Genomic DNA, 20943 nt, shown 5'->3' with positions numbered 1-20943 from the left:
GTAAGAGCCGGATCTAGGGGAATCCATACCGAACGGGCCATATGTTTCTCCTCTGGATCAATCCACTTGGCCATGTTCCCCCTAAAACACACAGCCTAGCCAAGCTCCTGACGATGCGATTCAGAGACGTGGTGATAACTTAAAAATTTATGAACCCAAAAATAAAAAATTCAAGTTTATGGACCTAACTGAAACCCTCGTATAAGTTAATGGACCTCCGGCATATTAAACTCCCCCAAAAAAATGAAAATTGATAGCAAACATGTTACATGTATTTTTCAGAGGTCGTTTTGTGTCAAATTCTCACCATCTTTTATAGTAGCAATTAAAAGTTTCCTTGATAAAGATATCACATATGAGACACTCTTTTCAGTGTATCTATTAAATAAAAGATCAGGTTTATATGACTAATAATTGGTGCCTAGGTAATAGGCATGCTATTTGCTCTAATCTCCATGCCTTCAATGATGAGCCCTTTCTTGGCATAGGTGTTCGTTTTCTCAGACAAGTGCACTTTTACCGTGCTAGTATCATCACGCAGGCTGAACTCACCGAGCCTGAGCTCCATCCATCCTTCAGAGCGCGTAACCGGGTAAGCCACGCGATCCACGCGCACAGCGTCTTGGTCCACAAAGGAAACAATGGCACCAAACGTCGGTACACCATCGACTAGGACGCATGACTCGCCCCATCTGAGGCCATCGTGCTCATCTGCCAGCTTGTAAACAAGGTATACATCGTAGCTAGTATTTGTGGGGAGGGCCCCTTGAGGGAGACTGCCCTCAATGTCAAGCCACCAGACTTCTAAGAGTTCCATCGATGATTCAAACCTGTAATGTGCAAACCAAACAAGCAAAGTCATGCGTCTATATCTAATAACAGGAAAGAGTACAGAAAACACTTTAAGCAATTTATACTGTTGCTATTGCTATGAAAAACATTAAATCTAAGAAGACAGATTCCTGTAATAGATATGTGATATTGCATCAATTAATAGTATTGTGGGGAGTGGGGACTGTTGACATGTCAATAATTTAATTTATTTCCATGAGTGTCGAGTCCATCTATATTACTTTGGTTTAATTGCGAAAGCAGGTTATTACTATTGCAACAAAAGAATAGATATTTTCAATGATGAGCTGCTGCTATTTCAACTGTCTAAAGCTGCTGCGATAGATTCATTATTTTCATTGCGGTTTATATTTGTGTTAGCTCATTTATCAGTGGTAATAAACATTATATAGCAACTAGTGATTTATTGTTGCATTATGCAAGTAACTACTACACCCCCCCCCCCCCCCCCCCCCCCCCTTCAAATTTCAAATTTCAAATTGTAAGTCATTCCAACTTTCTTGTAGAGTCAAAGCACCTCAAGTTTGACCAAAATTATAAAGAGAATTACAAAGACTTATGACATTAAATAGGTATTAATATGAAAACATAATTAATGAAGAATCTAATGATACTTAGTTGATATCATAAATGCAATTATTTTATTATATAAATTTTGGTCAAACTTGAGATGCTTTGACTCTCCAAAAAAATTAAAATGACTTATCATTTGGGATGGAGGGAGTGCCAACACTCTGAACTATGCCACGTTTTCTAGTTACTTCCCTGGAAATAGAAAATAGATTTGGCATGGTGGTAAAAATGAAAAGTGTGGCACCACTAGTGATTTGATATTGCATTATACCTGTGATGTCTGGCAATGAACTTTTAGAGGTACCACATTTTTTACATAGCGCAACAATTCTTCTTGCCAAATCTGATCCTGATTTCCTAGTATTTGTTCATTTTGCAGGCTAAGTTTTCTTTCTTTAAAACTTCATGCTTAACATTTTGAACAATAACCTAATTTACAAATTATTCAGGCCATTAATTTCTCAAAATCAAACCTTGAGTGAGGATGAGAATGCATCCTCCAATATCTGTCATCGCGTCCATGAACGATGTGTAACGATCTTGCTGGTAAGATGTAGCTGTTGCTCTGACCATGACTCTCCAGCCAGAAACCCTAAAAAAAGCATGTGTTGTTTGTTTCAACGCAAAGTAGAGGAATATAGCCAATGAATAATACCTATGCATGCCTTGGTTAGAAAACAAGAATAATGTGAGCGAAAAGTCATCATAAACTTGTTTGTCGTCGGGAACATTAAATTCGTGGAGATACAATGCAATGCATGGAACATACCTGTCGTTTGATTCCCGCAAACATAGCTTTGTTGACCCCTGATTCACTCCACCCATGTAGTTCATCATTACAGTCAATGAATAGATCTTGCAGACTACAAAGCTGAGGCAAGGATTTAAGGCTCTTGCATCCTTCAATTGTGATCTTCACGAGTGACTTGAGATCACCCATCCACCCTGGCAATGCTGCCAGTCTATCACAACAGCTCAAAGTGAGGGACCGAAGGAAAGAGAGGCGCCTCATTCCCCCCGGTAAGAACTCCAGGGGACAGCTCACAACCATCAAGCTGTGAAGGCATGTCAGGTCCCCCAACCATTCAGGCAGGTGTTTCAGGCCATGACATTTACTTACCGTCAAGGACTGGAGGGAGGAAAGGCTCTGAATGCTCTCTGGTAAAGCTTCCATCCCATGGCAGCTAATGATCGCCAAGTTCTGTATCCCGGGGAGATGGTGAAGCAATTTCCAGTTACTGGGAGGAACTTTGCATGACAACACTTGTAGCATTGTAGCAAGCTCGCCACCTCCACTGTTTCTGTTTTTGTCATAGGATGACGCTATTACCGGATCGCTATTATTTATGTCCCACTCCTCCGCTCTTGGGAGGCCAGGCTTCAGCTTCAACTGGGGGCAGTTCCAAATCGTCAGCTTTACCAGCTTAGGGAACATGAACTCCTCCCTGTCCCTGCCACAGTGACCAGTACTTGTACTACCTGACACCGTAATGACCCACTCCTCAAGGTTCGGCATATCATTCAGAACAAACTTTGTCAACCTTGGGAAGAACAACACAGATGATGATGAACGGTCACTCCCGCCGCACAAGTCCCTGTCATCTATCCTTGTGATCTTAGGCATCCCTTTCAACCGAAGCTCCTGCAGCCCTGGCAGCTGTCCTAGTGGTGGCAGGCGGTCGCACATAGGCAGGTCCTCCATGTTGATCCGTATGAGGTTGCCAAGAAAGGAGGTCACTTTGTCAATCCAGCCATCAAGTGCACAGCTTGCAAAACCTGTTACAAGAAAATGGGGTGATGCTCCACTGTTTACAATAGGTTGCTGTAGGAACCAATCTGGCCATGATTTGGCGAGGCTAGACCTTGTGTAATGCGCAACTGTCTCAACTTGTTCCAGCAAGCTTCTTGTATCTTCAATGCCTGAAACCTCTAGATTAATTAAACACTGCATGTTATTGCCTTTGGCTAGCAATGTGTCAATCAAACCGCAGCAATCACTTGTCCCCAGATCCCTGAGAGTGATGAGGGAAGCATTAAACTTCCATCCATTGCTGCTGGAGCCATTGACATGCAATTCGGTAGTGTAGCCAAAGGGACACCGCAAACCCATGTACTCTGCCAATGACTGCATAGCCTCATCCTTCTCAAGAAGCTGTTGCGATGCTCTACTACTTGCTCTTACTTCCCAGTCTATGCTTCTTGGAGGACATGGAATCATTGTTAACCGAGGGCAGTGGTATATGTTAAGCTCCTGAAGCGAGGGGAACATGAACAACCCTTCCGGTTTGTGCTGGTGCTGGCTACTAGCTGATGCCATTAACATGGTAGTGCACCATTCTTCCAGGTTCTCCATGTATTCCAAAGTGAAACTTTGCAAGTTCTTGAGTACTCCGGTGTCATCACCTAATTCTCTGCCTAGTCTCCTGATTTTGGGCATCCGGCATAGGTGCAGCTTCTTGAGATTTGCAAGCTGCCCGAGCTGTGGCAAACTGTTGCACATTGGAAAATGCATCAACCCGAGTTCGTCGAGCTGACCCCGGCGGAAGGAACCGATTTCTACGTTCCATTTAGGGAACCTTTTGCCCATGTAACCCTGTACCCTAAACTTTTGAAGATCTTCAGGTGGCTCAAGCACCTGAAGCAGTGCCTCATCCTCAACGAATCGGCCAACATTCAATGTCCACATCAGCCCCAAACTACGTAATCCAGATCTGGCCGGCATCTTTAGTGCTTCGGCCTCCTCAACTGCTCGCACATTCTCGAGGCGGTACAGTTCCAGCTCAGAGAACTTCTCCTGCTCCAGCTGGGTAATGTTGCTTCGGATGCTGCCAACCTGCGCTTCAATGACAAATGCAGGTAACGACTGCAGGCCAGCACCCAGCCTATGTTGCAGAATGGGTTTCCTCACCGATTCTGCACAACCATCCAGCAAAATGAACCTGATGCTTTTCATTTGGCCCAGCCTCTCTGGTAAATTTCCCAATTGACTACAGTCAGAAAGATTCAGTGTATGGAGATGTTCAAGGTCACAAAATTCTTCAGGCAGTCCTACAAGTTTCGGACAAGATGACATATCTACGTAGTTCAAACCCACAAGCTTGTTAAGACCATCAACAGGTATGTTTAATTCAGAACAGCTTGAGATGTCGAGGTATTGGAGACCAGTAAGTCTAACGAAAGAATCTGGTAGCTTGGTGAGTTTCAGACAGCCTGATAGATCCAATTGTTTTAACTTCTTCAGCTTACCAAGAGATTCTGGTAACTTGCAAAGACAGGAGCAGCCTGACAAATTGAGCTTCTCCAAATCCTTGAGTCCGGCAAGATCATCAGGTAATGAACATAGTTGACAGCAGTTCTTTAGTGACAAAAAACACAGGCACTTGAGTTGGCAAAATGAGCTGGGCAATGCCTGCAGATTCTTACAGTCTGATATGTCAAGATGCATCAACTGACCCAATTTGGAGACTGAGTCTGGTAGTCCGGAAATGCTACTGCCATGTAGATTGAGATACTGTAGTTTAGACAGAGTGCCGATGGCTTTGGGGAGCTCTTTGAATTGTATTCCTGAAGCGTTAAGGTACCTCAGCTGCATCAGATTTCCAATAGAGGAAGGAAGCTTCTCAATATGATGCCCACTAATATCCAGGACCCGCAGGCGTTTGGCGAATGAGGAATTGTACCATTTGAACTTCACTGTAGGACAATCTTTAATATGCAGAGCCCTTAACCCAGCAAGCTGATTATTCTTATGCAAGTTCTCCTTCACACAAGCAAAAACCATGGCATAGCGAGGTGAATCACGTGTAGATGACATATTCTCCTCATTGAAAATTACTAATTCATCATCACAAACTAACTTAGCAAGGTCGTGTACCAAGTCATGCATCTTAAGTTTGGCTGGAGCTCCAGAACTCCTTATCGTCACCTGAAAAAGTAACTCAAGAGCTTAATGGAATCACTGGCTTGTATTTTTTTATGAAGCATGTTTTTATTTGAAACAAGATAATTACATCGAGTTGATACAAATATCTTTAGTTCACTCCCGAGCTCGACATATTGAGATGCACAAAGCCTACTATAATGTATCATGTAATACAATAGAACAGATGAAGTAAGTAGTATGAATTTATACTCAATCAATATGCAATCATAAACTGCCTGACGGATCCCTAAAGAGCACATAATGTTGGGCTGTATATGTAAAAAAAAGGCCTATGAGCCGATATGTCATGTATGCTAAAATGTATATGTGATTCACGAGAAGCAATGAAGATAAGGCTAGATGGGAGTAAATGCACACTATATTGTTGAGGATTGCAAGCTAAAAGGCTTTCTTTTGAGGAAAGAGATTAATGAAAAATTTCCTTTTTTGTTCCCTGTTTGTTTTGTGTGTTGCACTACATGTACATTAACTAATCTTGCAATTGTTGTTATTCTACTCTGTAGGTTCTCGTATGTACCACAACCCCATACTTCTGAACGTCATAAATGAAGTCCTTCATGACATACTCAAAGATTGGGGGCATTGAGAAGGTGTCGACCATGACTCTCAAGGATTGTAGCTGAGAGAAAGTTGCGTGCGTGGTGACTCCAGCTTGCTTACCTTCCCTCAATTTAAATATGCAAGAGCTGTTGATGTGTGTGCTTTGCCGTGGCAGGGGCATCACCCAGGCATCCCCGCCCTTCCCGAGGTAGTTAGCCGGCGGAGCTCGAAGCGGCGGCGGCGGCGGCGCGTGGAGGCGTGTTTCCGGTCCCCATCCCCGCACGTCATCCTCGGCGGTGCGAGTTCGCGGAGCGGAGGTAAACCGAGCGCTCCTGCGACTCCTTGGCGGCCGACACGGACCCATGGCCAACATTGATGCGGCGGTGGGAGAAGAGGGAAAGAGCATTGCGGAACAGGGGAGAGAGGAGGCTTTGGCAAAAGGCTGAGTTTATCTTATCCATCATACCCATTGGGTTCGATGATTAAGGATAATTTAGGGGAATGGGTTGGGTGACCATACAGACTTTTTTTTTTGAGGGAGATACAGACGGATATCAGTGATCCAGCATTCTATCTCATATATATACTGCATTGTATTTCATTTTTTTTCTGATCTTAGAACCAAATAAGGATGATGTCGAATATTGATATCTATCTCATAACATATCATAAATCTGATTTTGAGTATTCGGATTTGGATACAATATAGATATTAAATATTTGGATTCATATGTAGACTATCTATATAGGGCTTCAACAATGGATCGGAACATACACATCTCGTCTTCATCCCTAGGTATGGGTATAGCTGAATGCATTACTTCCCCATTGGCATCACTACTTCTATGCCATGATTAGTGAAATCTATGGTCCTAGATAGATTTGGTCAAGGTTCTAGGGTGGACTTTGGTGCAACAGATGGTGTTGGGGCTCGTGCAAGCAATACTATTCAAAGTGAAGGCGATGCAGCTGTCTTTCATATATTTGACAAATACTTGTCTTTTGAACCTGCTTCCCCACCTAATTATGTGACCATAGAGTTAGATGTCTAATTGGAAGAGGAAATGTTGGCAAGAACAACAAAACTGGACATCATCAATTGGTGGAATGTTGCAGGGATGAAGTATTCTTGTTTGAGAAATGTTGCTTGAGAAATTGTGGCAATTCCTATAACACTATTATCATTCGAGTATGTCTTTAGCACTAGTATATGAAATCTTACCCACAAGGCTTCACGGGTGTGGGTACGAGTTAGAGTTCGGGGCACAGTCATGCGCAGGTAAATGCTTTGACTACACCTTTGAATGCATCTAGTCCCCAATTTAGTGATTTGGGGTTCTAGTGATTGATGAACTCAAGTTTGTAACCAGCGTGTGTTTCATACCAGTATTCACATTTAAGTAAGCCAAAAATTGAATGGGAACAAGTGTCTTCTCCGAAGACATGGTTTGATGTTTGGAGCATGGTACAAAGGATGTTCGTGAAGACTAAGAACATAATATAGCGAATGTAAGCTTGGTGCTTAGAGATGTTCGCTGTATTCGTGACTTGGTCGAAGGCGTTGGATAATAGGATTGAAGAAAGTGGTTGTGCACATGGGCTTTGTGGGCTGTTCTGTCAACTTCATGGTCTATCCGGCCACATATGACGTTGGACAGTGGGCCAGAGTGAGGAGTGCTTGCTCCGGTGTTAGGCTTGGACGCTACACACAAACTGAAGTGCACAGTTGTGGGGTGTATGACCCCGGATACCCACGGCAGACCACATAGGCTGCGCCCCTAGGGGTGGCTCAGCCCACAAGAAGAAGCCTTGCGGGGCACGACTCTGCTCGTCGCCTTCCGCAAGACATCGGGAAGATATCCTGAAGATACTACGAGATATGTTAGGATATGTATGATCCCAAGATTCCTGTAATCAGTTATTACTTTCCGGTTATCTCTCAGATCTAACCGGCTTGTAACCCTGCCTCCCGGACTATATAAGGCGGGCAGGGACCCCCTCTAAAATCACGGCATATCATACGATAGCTAATACAAACCAACAGACCACAGGAGTAGGGTATTATGTCATACTGACGGCCTGAACCTGTCTAACTCGTGTGTCTCTGTTGCCTTCTTGTTCTTGATCTCGCGCTCCTCTGCCGATCAATCTACCTTCGTGGGATACCCCTCGGAGGGCTGCCGACGATATTCTGTCGACAACAGTACTATTCAGAGCCATGGCCCACTTGGTGGCTCCTGGCGGTCGAACCGTAGAGGATAATGGTTGGACTGGCATTGGACTGAAGAGCGTGGGAAAGGCTACAGTTCAATAGGAGGAGAAGCACATGTTTTGTTGGTGGCCCATTAGATTGGGCCAAACTTTACTAGTGGAGTGGTTTTTGGCTCGCGTGTGACCATGGCGTGGGCCGGTTGGAGTGCGGGTCTTAGGCCTAGTTGCATGTGGTCATTTGCGCTTTATGGCAACTAGCTGTTAGGCTCAATCGGTCTAATCGTAGGAGGGCTAGTTGGACTGCCAGGTACAATGAAGTGGTTGTTGAGGGTGTAACAGCGAGTTGGGCGTCCCCCTTTACATATAGAGGGGTGGCAGACCATTTTAGTGGTTGAACACCTTAGGGACTCTGTGTCCAGCATTTGTGGAGTGTTCTAGCTCTCCAACTCACTTGTGCTTAGTGGAGATTACATCCGAAAGTGAGAGCATTTCCTAATGCATTTCATTGCAAGGTTTCTTTTGAGTGGCACTAGGTGTTCGTGTTGCAAGATGGTGGTGCTTATTACTCTTGGAGGTTGCCACCTCCTAGATGGGTTGAAGGCTTGTGGACTTCGTGTAGCACGCACGGAGATTGTGTGGTGCTCTAGAGGATATCGTATTGTGAGGGTTGTTGTGCTCGTCCTGTGGGAGATCGTGAAGAGCACTCTAGTAGAAGTGAGGTGCGAAGAGCGCCGAGTGGTTCGTCAGATCAAGTGCTAGAGCCCACGTTGGAGCACACCTCTGGTGGTGAGTGCGAGCTTGCGGCTTGCTACTAGCAAGAGGATCAGCGTCAACTTTGGGCTTTCCTCAATGGGGATTAAGTGATTGGCAAGCCACCAAACCTTGGGATAAAAATCATCGTGTCAACAGTCTTTCTTGTTGGTTTGCCATTTCCTAACACTAGCTCATGATATTTGTTCATACTTGTGCTAGTGTTGTTGCTCTTGTAGCTAGTTGGCTTGTGTAGCAACTAGTTGCTCTCTTGCTTAGCTTGTGTAGCTTAGCTAGTAGTGCTAGTGTAGGTAAAATCCATTAAATCCTCTTCAATCAAAAATGGAAAAATTATGATTGTCGGAACATATGCAAGTATTCACAAGTACTTCAAATATATAATTATAATCAATAGGGGGTAGGTAAAACCCATCCTAGCTGTTTCCTACAAAAATATATGCAAGTATTCAAATGTACTGATTTCGGGGGGTTTAACAAAACATGGATGATTGGGAACTTATGCCACGCTTTGGAGATGCTACAATGGAGGTCTTTGCTAGACTTGGATGTATGTTTAGCAATAGATTATGCTAATGACTTTAGATCTCTAGTGGCAAGTTATTATGGGTAAAGCATCATATAGAAGGTAGAGCTTGTGTTATTTCGATTCCATCATCTAAAATTGTATATTGGCAGTGGACAATATTTCCATACAATTGGGTTGGTCAAAAACTCAAACCAATTTCATAAATTAGTTGTTGCAAATAATTAAACTAGAGAGCATGGTTTGTATTCAGAATAACATAAAAACTCAAATCAGAATATTAAAGAGCTCTGATCCAGAAATCAACCCACAAAGCAATTCACAATGAAGACAAGAAAACACCATTTTCTGCACTGACGAAATACGCTAATTTTAACTGTTCAATCATAATAAATACAAAGGAGAGCCTACCAAATGGAGTAAGCAATGTCTCTTTTTAATTCATAGTCTGAATAGTATATTGATGATAATGAAGTGATAGTGAGGGGTAGTTCGTGTATGGGTCGGTCTCTCTTTATATAGAAGTACATGAAAAAATTGAAGTAAAGTACTAGGTACCATTAACTTATGGTTATGTCAACTCTATGGAAGCAAGCATGAAACTATTACGTAGAGCTACAAATTTGAGTAAGTGAAAGACAATAACTCACCGAAGATGGCCCTGAATCTTGAAGAAATGACATGTCCAATAATTCGTGAATCGTTTCCTCTGCAAGCCTTTTAGTTGGGTTTTCAATTATACCCTGATTCTTCCGTGGGTTTACAATTAGCCCAAGAGCAATCCATTGGTGGCATAATTCTTCACGATCAATCTCACAGCCTTTAGCAAAAATTGCACAGTAGGCAAAGCATAGCCTTAGTCGTGGAGTCATTAAGTGGTATGTCAGCCTGAGGGATCCAAGAACAGTTTTCTCAATAGCATCTTGTCCATAATCTGATGTGGGTGGAAAGATATCTTTTATTAAACTCAATAGTTCTTCTTCGGTTCCTGGTTTCAATCGGGATGCAATAGTCTTCAGAGCGAAAGGTACACCTCTGCACTTTGCTACAATTTCATCCAGTGCAATATCTGGAATGTCACCTTCACGGAAATATGATGAGGATGCAACTTTCTTAGCTAAATCAAAGCTGAGTTTGTCTGACAAAGGTTCCAAGGGGAACATTATTGCTTTTCTCGTATTCAACTGAATAGATTTGCGTGAAGTAACTAAGATCGAGACATTCCTGCCTAGTATACCCTGCAATCTCTCCAAGGATGAATTCCAAAGATTATCCAATACAATGAGACATCTACTCGTGAGCACCTTTTTGAGATGCTGGTATATGGATTCAAGAATCTCAAGCTCGCAAGGTCTTTGTTCAATTACTGAGATTATATGTCTGCAAATATCTTTTTCGTCACAATTTTGGCGCAAGTAAACCCAGGCCCTTTGAGGAAATGCCTCCTTGATTCTTTCATCATTGAACACCAATTTTGCTAGTTCTGTCTTGCCAACACCAGCAAGCCCATGAATAATGGTACAGTTATTAATTTCTTGAGCATATGTATTGGAGCTAAGCAGTATATTAATGACAGATTCTTTCTCAACTCTACGACCAACAATCACATCTGATGGCCCTGATATTGTTTCCCCATCAGTGTACTCTGTTTTGGGTTCAGGTATCAACCCAGTCCCAAATTTATTTTGCTTCCTTATTTCATTTAACTTTTTATTCATCCTCTTCATGCGGTTGGCCATGTCAGGACTAAGCATTATCTGTTGAAACAATTAATTCATCAATTCCAGATGTCTATTTTGGAGTGAAAGCATTAGACACAACCAAGGGTCAAAAATGTATAGACACGGTACAATATATTTTTGTCAAATATGCATGCCTCAGTGAATATCTAGATTTAACACCAAAGTTGGTCAAAAACAAAGATGACTTTGCCCATGGAGATTTGAGATATAAAACATTAAATATAAATTATATACTTAAAAATGCATGATGAAACATGTTTTTCAGTGTACTATATGCCATACCATTTTAGGGTCCATGTGTGTGTTGTGGAAGAGGGTGGGGAATTGGGGATGATGGTGACCCCACAAGAACCAGCACCCTACAATTTTTCATTAAGATAGTTTTGTATTTGAAAGCCAAAATAGATTCTGTATAATGTGTGAGATATTTGTATAATATATAGAGAGAGAGTATGGAGACTTGGGGCACAACACCGTGTCTCCCTACAGACATATACTGCATCCTAACTGCTAGATATACTCTAACATGACCCACAATCATAATAGGAGTATTATCACAAATAGTCGGACTATAGGTGAAGTTGGTATTAAAACATCCCTTATAGTCATATTGGGAGCATTGTAGATGGTCAGACTAGAGAAAAAGTCAAAGGCTAACTCCCCATAGTCATAGCAACATCGCATTGCAGCGATGCTATGGCTGGAATAGAAATTGACAAGTAGCTCAAGCGGATGACGGGTCTTTTTACTGAAACAGCAGAGGTTGTGGTGGACATAATCACTAGCTTTCTACAGATGATTGGTGGCATGATGATGAGCTGAACGAACAGTGGAGGTAGAAGGGATACTCAGACATATCAATAATAAGCGGTCACATGTCATCCTTTAGAGACATTGATGGTGATGTTCCAGAGGTGGTGGTAGTAGGCATAGTCTAGTGTCGAGACCTTATGGTTCATGATTGAAACCTAAACTCATGACATCGTAGTATATTGGGTACAATGCGTGAGATATTTGCACTAAACCTCTCGGGTGTTATAGATAGAGTACATAGACTTGGACGGCTAGATTCCTCCCTAGATACATATGGCAGTGGTGATTACAATATCCTGGCTATTAAATATACTACAATAGTACTATTATCATAGAAAATAGTTAAAACTAAACAATTAATATGTTCTTATGGTCAGTTGCTTATGCTTCACTCTAACCCATGAACAAGCTACATGATTTATTAGCATAGGAACACAACACAAGTACTAATTTATTCTTTTGTGTGCCAAAGTCTAAATCATAGTCCTCCAAATATCACCTACAATGTGGTAGTCACTTCATGTTGGTATCTTTTTCAAGCGGTATTTAGATCTCAAAGTCAATTGCAGGTCTCCTATAATTAATTCAAATTCTTGTACGCACACCTAATAAATACGAGTAAGGAACATCCTAATGCATGGTATAAATATACATACAACTAACCCCAAAGGTATCTAGACGCAAGGCCATGACATATTGAAAGTTCCTAATAGCTAGAGGGGGTGAATAGCCTATAAAAATTTCTACAATAACACTTAAGCCAAGAGATTAGACAATTAAGAAGCGAAACGAGTGGTGCGCTAGCCTACTAAAAATGCAAACCACCTATCAACAATTCTAGTTGCTATGATCTCTATTTCACACAAGGGCTAAGTCACTACTCTCTAAGTTAGTGAGCTCTCAAAGACTAACTAAAGAGTCTCACTAACCAAACTAACAAAACACAAGCTAGCTCTCAAAACTAGTTACACTAAAGAGCTTAGCTATGCTAGAATGTAAATACAAGAGGGATAGTGAGGGTTATACCGCCATGGTAAGAGATGATCAATCAATCACAATGAACACCAAATGAATTCCTCGGAGACAAGATGACACAATGATTTTTCACCGAGGTGCACTTGCTCGCCGACAAGCTAGTCCTCATTGTGGCGATTTACCCACTTGGAGGTTCACGCGCTAATATGAATCACACGCCTAACCCATAATCGGGTGTCGCACAACCAACACAAGATGGAGATCCGCAAGCTACGAGCAATTCACTAGAATACCTTTTGGCTCTCTGCTGAGGAAATGTCAAGAACCCCTCACAATCACCACGATCAGAGCCGGAGACAAGCACCTTCCTCTGCTAGACGATCCTCACTGCTCCAAGCCATCTAGGTGGTGGCAACCACCAAGAGTAACAAGCGAAATCCACAGCGAAACACAATCACTAAGTGTCTCTAGATATAATCACTCAAAGCAATGCACTTAGATGCTCTCCAATCTCACCAAATGATGAATCAATCAAGCTAGATGAGTGAGAGAGGAATGGCTAGGCTCACTAGGATGTATTCTCAATAGAAATGGCCAAGAGAGTGAGCTCAAGCCGGCCAAACACCTTAAATAGGTGTCCCCTCGAAATAGAGCCGTTAGGTTACATAAGTGACCGTTAGACTCAGCAGCGTGGGGCCGTTGGACCGTCTGATGCAGGGTCCGACGGTCTGGGTGGCCACTGCCGCAGTGCCACGTGTCCCGTTCAAATCGCCTGACCGTTGCGTGCCCAACGGCTCACTACCATGCGCTGACCTGCATCGTCGGACCCAGCCGTCGGACGCATTGTAGAACCCAGCACAGGGTGAGTCTGACGCGGTCTAGTAAGGTCCAGAGACGGTTAGAACCATCGGACCAAGGTCTGACGCCAACCATCGGATCTAGCTAGCAGTCCGACGCTGCCACATGTCGCGTCTGCGCAAGCCTCGCTCTCACTAGCGTGAAGGAACAGTGCTTGTGTTTGGTCCGACGCCACCAGTTGGCATAGTACGATGCCGCTGCGTCGCACCCCTGCACTTTGGTTAGCCGTCGGACCTAGCCAGCACACGGTCCGACGCCTCCTTAGCCAGGATTCGACGCGAAACCCTTGCTCTCAATGTTAAGACATGGGCAAACACTGAGTCCAATAGATAGCCATACTATTATGGGGGAACTCCATTGTTCAATTTTGGTTTCTAAGTGCCACTAGGTGGATGAATTTATTGCATATGCATTAGACCTAGTGAGGAGGCCCAAGGTGAACATTTGCTAGTCCTGCTTGTCCGTCAATGGATCGTTGCAGCTGAGGAGCACTAGGAAGCGACCCTAGTACTCGTTGACGAAGCCCGTTTGCCGTAGGTGCCAAAGTTCGCCGAGGGCGATGCTGCATAGATCACGAAAGACAAACCACGATGGTGTCCCGTAGCCGGGCACCAGGTGGGCATACCAGTGGTAGGCGTCCCCATTCTGATGAAATCGAGCGAGCCATACCTTGTGGTGCTCCTCGATCTGCTGAGTAGTGAAGAATTGCTCACAATGATCGAGCCATGGCAGGGGATCACCATACTGTCGTAGTGTGGAAAATCCATCTTGATGTAGCGGGGGACGAGTCCCTCCATCTTCCAGCGCAAACGATCGTCGTCGGGTTTGTTCACCAAGATGAAGCACGTCTTGGGCGAAGGTCCCTTGGGCAGTAGCAGGTTGCCATTGGTGACGACGCCTTTACTGCCGAGGATCCCTTTGGCCCTAGGAGAGGTGATGAGGATGTTGGCAATGGTGGCGTAGAAGGGCCGACGGGAAGCGCCACCGAAGGTGACGTTGCCGCGCTGGTGGCGCTGGACTGCCCCGCCCCCCCCCCCCCCAACTTGGTAAGGCGCCCCAAGATGTCAGAGACCTTGTCTGTGACATCAGTCAATCCCGTATGGAATGTCTTGACGATGGAGTTGAGCTCGCTGATGCCGAAGGTGATCATCTTGAACTCTTCCTGGGCTTCCTTGCGTAGAGTCTCCTCCTGGGCTACCAGGAGCTGCTTGAGTTGATCGACATTGCCGAAACTCATGGCAGGATCATTGGAAGCTGATACCAAGTTGTCATGTCCTTGGGGAAGTGACCAGATAGGATGGCTGTGGGAGGTCATCGACCATTCGGCTATTGGTTTTCGGGTGGCTGTGTTGATGGTTAGGTAATAGAGAAAGGAGGTGAGAATTTGATTGTCTGTAATTGCTTGTTTACTTCATCACCATTGATTGTAAAGGGATTACAAGCATAATTCTCTCCTAGACTCTCGCCCGCCTAAGTTAGGCTTTCCAGATTGATCCCCCAAATCTCTCCTGCCTAATTAGCCCCTTTGACGACGTCTATAGCTGTTGCTGACCATAACAATAGTATACATTGTACTTAGTCTAAGGATGCAAGAAATGGACTTAAGTTGGGATAAGGTGAAGATCGAGGAATCAACACCTCAAATGAAGATCAAAGAGCGACATTGCCCTAAGAGAAAAGTAAGAAACTCAAGACACCATAGAAATGAAGAAAATACAATTGGACATGAAGAAATGCTCTTAGAGTAGAATGAAGAAGTGCACTGGAGTTTCCTGTGAGCACGGAAATGCTCAAACACTTGCACCATAGAATTTCGGTGGGGCCATGTGGCAGTGTTGGAAGCTGTGCATAATGTACTTCTAGTGTGACCAGAGTTTAGCACCAGAGATAGAGTACAAAGATGTATGCACTAGAGCCCAGAGAGTATAGGTGCATTCCTGAGAGGTCCTAATTCTTTGGACAACACACTGGATTTGTCTAGTGGGGCACAAGAGAATCCACTGGAGAAATGAAATTTCCAATGATCGGCAATGACTAGTCCACGTGGCACGACATCAGATTTGTCCAGTGTGGTCACTGAATCTATCAAGTGCTCACTTCTTTTGCAATCCAAATACCTGGCCATTTGGAGCGTGTTAGAGCTTGTTGAAGCTATATTTGAGTTGAAGCTCACACAATTGTGCTCTAACCATAAGAGAAGATTAGGTGATTAGCTAAAGAGCTAGGATTAGTACTTAGGCTAGTTGAAGGTCAGTTTAGTGCTTGCTCTAGGTTTAGGCCAAGTGTTCAGTGAGGTTTGCATACCTCCTTGCTATCAGCGCTTGTGCGCACCAAGAGTGGTAAACCATGGGGTTTGTAATCTTGCGAGATCACACCAACCGTGTTTGTGGTGTAGCTATCGGTGGTGTATGGGGACGAGTGGCTCTTGGCCGTTTGGCCAAAAGCTCTCTCCATAGTGAAGATGGCGGGGAGCAGTCTGACAGAAGCTTCGTGGAGACACACTTGAGTGTAGGGAAGACTGAGCTACCTGCCGAGTTACCTAACCATGGAGCTTGGCCCTTGCAAGAGGCTTCAACGGGGATTTATGTTAAGTGTGAGCTTTCTGATACCTCAAGAATAATAATGTCACGTGGGTGTTTGAGTTCTCTAACTCATTTATGATTTTGCATTTACTTTTTGTATTCCTTGGTGTGTGCTTATCTTCCTAGTCTAGCTTGCTAGGTTAGTTGATAGGATTAAAAATCTTTTTCATTAGAGATAGCAACACTTAAAAAATGAGTGCACATCTATAAAGAACTTGTGTAGTTTTTTCTAAGTGGTTTTTGGGCTTTAGTTTCTAGGTGACTTAATTCACCCCCTCTTATTAGGCGTCACAATCCCTTTAATATGAAAATAAGATTTTTAGAAATAAATTTCAAAATTAGTCAAACCAGTCTCAAAGATCTTTACAAACAATGCTCAGGGTGCACAAGCTCATTATACATTCAATAAACTCAAATCAATTAGGATTTTAGCTTATATTCAGTCAACAAATAAGCTGTCATCAACCTCAGGAACGTAGATGTCATTTTCGTCCTCCATATAGAGAACTATGGGCAGTAATCGGGATCACCAAATACCGAAATTCTCTAGACTGCATATTTTTCAGACCGTAGCTTACCGAAAATTTCTGAGCAGATTAAATAGACAAATGGTTCCAAATAGGGCCTGGCCCATTCTCGTGATAAATATGGCACGTGAGTTTGGGCTATCTCGGACCACTCCAGTGCTAAACCCTAATTAATTATATTCCTTAACACCCACTGCCAAAAATCTACTCACCGTTTGCATCTCAGCGCTATGATCTCTCTGCACCAACCGTAAAAAAAAAATCACTATGCGCGCGGTCATTTTGGGCTGTGCACTCTATCCTCCTTAAAATATATAAGGTATCCCTAGAAATTCTTAAATATATTAGGACTTGTTCAGTTAACTTTTTATCCGATGGGATTAGAGTGGATTGAGGGAGATTTTGATTTGTATGGGATAAAATCTCTCCAATCCCCTTCTACACCTATCGGATTGGAGCTAACCGAACAAGCCTTTATCAGGTAAAGCAAATGAAGCATTTGGGTTAGCGATAGATATTAATGGTAGGTAGACATGTCAATTTATCTTTCCGAACTGATCCTTAGATTACTTGAGTACATTTTCAGTATTCGACTATGTAGTGGCGAGCCAAAACATAAAAATCAAATGAATCCAGAACATCTTTCCAGAATATACCTTGTACCACTTTTGAGTGCTCTGCAGCTTTCCTGGCGGCCTGTCGGGTTGGAAGTCATCAAACATATCAGTGATCTCGTAGGCCACCTCCTTGAGGCGTTTCAGCCACAATCGCGCGCTCTCGTCGTTGATAGACCGCTTCTCTGCATCCGCGATGACCGCCCCGATGGACTGGAGCGTCATGTTCATGACCTCGAGGTCTTCCTTGAAGCCCTGAATCCTCTTGAGAGGACCATGGACAGAAGCCTGGAGCAGCGCATGCAGCTTGCTGACAACTTCCTTTATGACGGCCCCGGCCAGCATCTCCCCGACGCCAACCATGGCTCATGCTGCAGCCTGAACCTCTCAATATTGTGGGTGGAAACGGTGTCCTTGGGTGAGCGCGCGGCTGAAGGTGGGTGGGCTTTTGCTGTTATAACAGCAAATAGTGAGAAGGAGAAACAAGATTGGAAAAGCTATGTGACTGGATCGATCAACATATGGCCAGCTTCACTGCACGTTGATATTATCTTTTTTTTCCCTCCAACTTAGCAAAAGGTCACCTATTGTGATGTTGATCGAGGGAGACCACTAGTCACTAGTCAGAAACCAGAAACTTCCATGCTTGAAAAAACGCAGCTGCCTGGATTCTGGACAGGGACTTGAAACCATGAGGAATTTAGCACACAAATAATGCTACTTGCTCTGTTTGTTGATGCAATTGTCCCTTCGAAGGGACCGTGACTGACATAAAAACCAATACAAATTGTATCTAGACGTGCACTAGATTTTTCTAAGTATTATTATCTCTAACGTCAAAGAGTCTTGTACACTAGATTCCAATCGTATTAACAAACCTAGTAAAACTAGACTAGAAAGGTAAAGCACACAACAAGTAATGCAAGTAAATACAGATGCATAATAAGTTAGAAAAACAAACTCCCACTCAATGATACATATCCCAAAGGTATCAGAAAGCTCATGTTTTCTCCTAATCCTCGTTGGAGCCTCTAGTAATGGCTAAGTTCTAGATTAGATAACTCTGTGGATAGCTCACAGGTTTTCCGCGTGTGCAAGTGGGTTTCCGTGTGGCCTCTCGCGTCCTATTCCCAACATATTCACTGTGGAGAGCTTTTGGCTGAATCACCGAGGGCCTCTCATCCCTATACAACATTAGCGGTCACACCAAAATATGGTTGGTGTAATTTTGTAAGATTATAAGCCCTGTATATACCACTCTTGGTGCACGCAAGCACCAATAGCTTGGAAACATGCAAACCTCACTAAACATTAGGTCTAGAGCAAGCACAAAGTGGCCTCTAACTATCCTAAGCACTAATCCCGGCTCTTTTGCTAGTTGCCTAATTTTTTCTTAAGCCCATATGGTGACTAGAGCATAAATAGATGAACCTCAACTCAACTATATAGCTTCCTCAAACTAGAACAAATCTAAAAGGGCAGACATGGGGCTATATATAGCCCCAACCAACTCAACTAGCCGTTGGATCCTTGGGCTGTAATAGACTATTGGGCCGACACCTAAACTGTAGTGCTCCATGTAGTGTATGCATCGGAGAGCTTCAGTGCTCTCTTTCTCTCTCCATCGCATAGCTGTGGCAAACCTCCGGTGATCCATTGAGATTTTTTTTTAATTTTAACACTTCTTGAAAACTAATTTTAAATCTAACACCTCTGATTTTTTTTTAAAACTAACATTTTTGGTCGCGCCTATTGCCCTGGCGCGGCCAAATGCCTGTGCCGCGCCATGCATGGTGGCGCGGCACAGGGCTGACGTGGCGGCGACCAGGAGCGCTGACCGTTGACGGGGCAGGGTCTGCCGCGCCAGCGATCTTGGTGCGGCAGTGCCGCGCCAGGGGTCATGGCGCGTCTGGGCCAAATAAAACCCCGCGGCCAGTCATGCCAGCCCGAGCAGCAAGCCTGCCCGCCGCGCCCGCCGCCAACCCGGCGGTATCTGGACGGTTTAATCGGAACGCGTCGCGCCGATGGTGGGAGTTATTGTAAGTATTGTTTGACGTAAAATGAAAAGTGAATTTGTTTATATATTTTGTTAAATTTTTTCAAGGCTGAATAGAGAAATTGATAAGACAATTGATATTTTTTCCGTCTTTCATAATACGATTAACCACCATGTTAACTAATCGATTACGAAAAATTAGATCGGATTGAAACGAATATTTTTTAAGGGAACTTATTTATTTGGCTTTTTAGCCCCATATTGTAGGATCGGCGGCGACGCGACCATGGACCCCGGCTTCCTCGACCCCTCGCGTAAGACGCCGGCCACCGGTGTCGAGATACCCCGGGACTGCCGTTTTTTGAACTAGTTGCTACTTAATCTCGCAAGTAGTGATGTCGCGACGCATTGAAACGAATATGAAGCAAATAACATAAGTTGACAAGCTGCCACATAAGTTTGACTTAAGTTCGACATAACATAACCAAATAAGCATGTAAGTTTCGGACCCCAATAATAGTTGGACCTAACAAACTAAGACCCAGAAGTGTAAGGATTCATCGGACGCCTCTGTCTCTTCGGATTTGTTGGCAACACATTGGGAGTGTAGCCAACGTCGATGTGGTCGCGTCACCGGTGCGTATGGCTCGTACCCTGCAAGTATGTGATATGCACGATTACTTAGAATTCTTTGTGATCGTTAGTTCATGTAGCCTACGTATTTAAAGAAACTACCTTTGTTAGTACCTGTGATGTTCCTTGGGTGCCAAGCGGGGCACCACCTAGCTGAGACATGCCGATCTCGTCCTACGGCCAATCTTCCCACTCGTCGTCATCGTCATCGTCGTCCTCGTCGTCCTCGATTGCAGGGTCCTTCCCAGCGCTATAATGTGGTGGTGTACGTACTGCGGAAGTGGCACCTGTCACCGGCTGAGAAGAGCCGGCTGGCGTCCTCAAAGAGGCTAAAGATGTACCACTCGACCGCGCTGGGAGTGGTGGTTCCTCATAAGGAGTGTCCATGCAGCTCAACTTTTGAGCTAGCTTCCTGCAGCTCTTCTTCACCTTCTACATAAATAGATGTTAAAGTTAGCGCATTTCACAAACGCATATACACTAAAGAAACAATTTTGGAACGGACTAGTTTATGTTTACCTCCACAAAAGTCTCGAGAACGCCTGGCCCCTGCCCTCTAGACTCGTGAAGCCGGTACGCTGCTTCATTGGACAGCCTCGATAATTGTGTCGCCTGGGTTTAGAAACGCGGTTGAACAGTTTTAGTATACATAATTAATACCAAATGGATAACAAATTGTACCATTCAAGTATCTTACCACGTATCTTTGTAGCGGGGTTCTCTGTAGCTGTGTGTCCTCTCTAGTGGCAACGTCGTACACATCTTCGATCATATCTTCCTCCGAGTCCTT

At 43.8% G+C, this 20943-nt stretch overlaps 1 protein-coding gene across 3 annotated transcripts; it reads right to left on the bottom strand.

Moving 5' to 3' along the window:
- Positions 1–275: 275 nt before the first annotated feature.
- On the bottom strand, positions 276–18015 carry LOC136486851 (putative disease resistance protein At3g14460). 3 transcript variants are annotated; one of them, XM_066483890.1, is made up of 6 exons: positions 17567–17598; positions 11438–11514; positions 10064–11170; positions 2195–5350; positions 1899–2017; positions 276–830 (listed from the first exon to the last, which is right to left on the bottom strand). In XM_066483890.1, the coding sequence occupies exons 2-6, from the start codon at positions 11450–11452 to the stop codon at positions 422–424; spliced, it is 4806 nt and encodes a 1601-aa protein (XP_066339987.1). In that variant the 5' UTR covers positions 11453–11514; positions 17567–17598; the 3' UTR covers positions 276–421. The 3 variants fall into 3 exon arrangements, with proteins under 3 accessions (XP_066339987.1, XP_066339985.1, XP_066339986.1); XM_066483889.1 differs by lacking the exon at positions 11438–11514 and having other exon boundaries at positions 277–830; positions 2195–5185; positions 5300–5350; positions 17567–18015; XM_066483888.1 differs by lacking the exon at positions 11438–11514 and having other exon boundaries at positions 17567–18015.
- Between the last annotated feature and the right edge of the window lie 2928 nt (positions 18016–20943).

The sequence above is a fragment of the Miscanthus floridulus genome, chromosome 10, assembly GCF_019320115.1.
Source record: "Miscanthus floridulus cultivar M001 chromosome 10, ASM1932011v1, whole genome shotgun sequence".
In the NCBI taxonomy this organism is placed as follows: Eukaryota; Viridiplantae; Streptophyta; class Magnoliopsida; order Poales; family Poaceae; genus Miscanthus; species Miscanthus floridulus.
The sequence above is the reverse complement of the archived record's forward strand: the minus strand, read 5'-3'. Positions and strand labels throughout refer to the sequence as shown.

Bases quoted from the DNA above. Each gene is read 5' to 3' on its own strand.
- LOC136486851 (XM_066483888.1), bottom strand. From the start codon at position 17,887: ATGGTTGGCGTCGGGGAGATGCTGGCCGGGGCCGTCATAAAGGAAGTT. The intron at 5,351-10,063 runs GTGAGTTATTGT...TTACTTTTTCAG, and splicing joins AAGATTCAGGGCCATCTTCG to GTGACGATAAGGAGTTCTGG. The intron at 2,018-2,194 runs GTATGTTCCATG...TGCTTTTTTTAG, and splicing joins TTGCGGGAATCAAACGACAG to GGTTTCTGGCTGGAGAGTCA.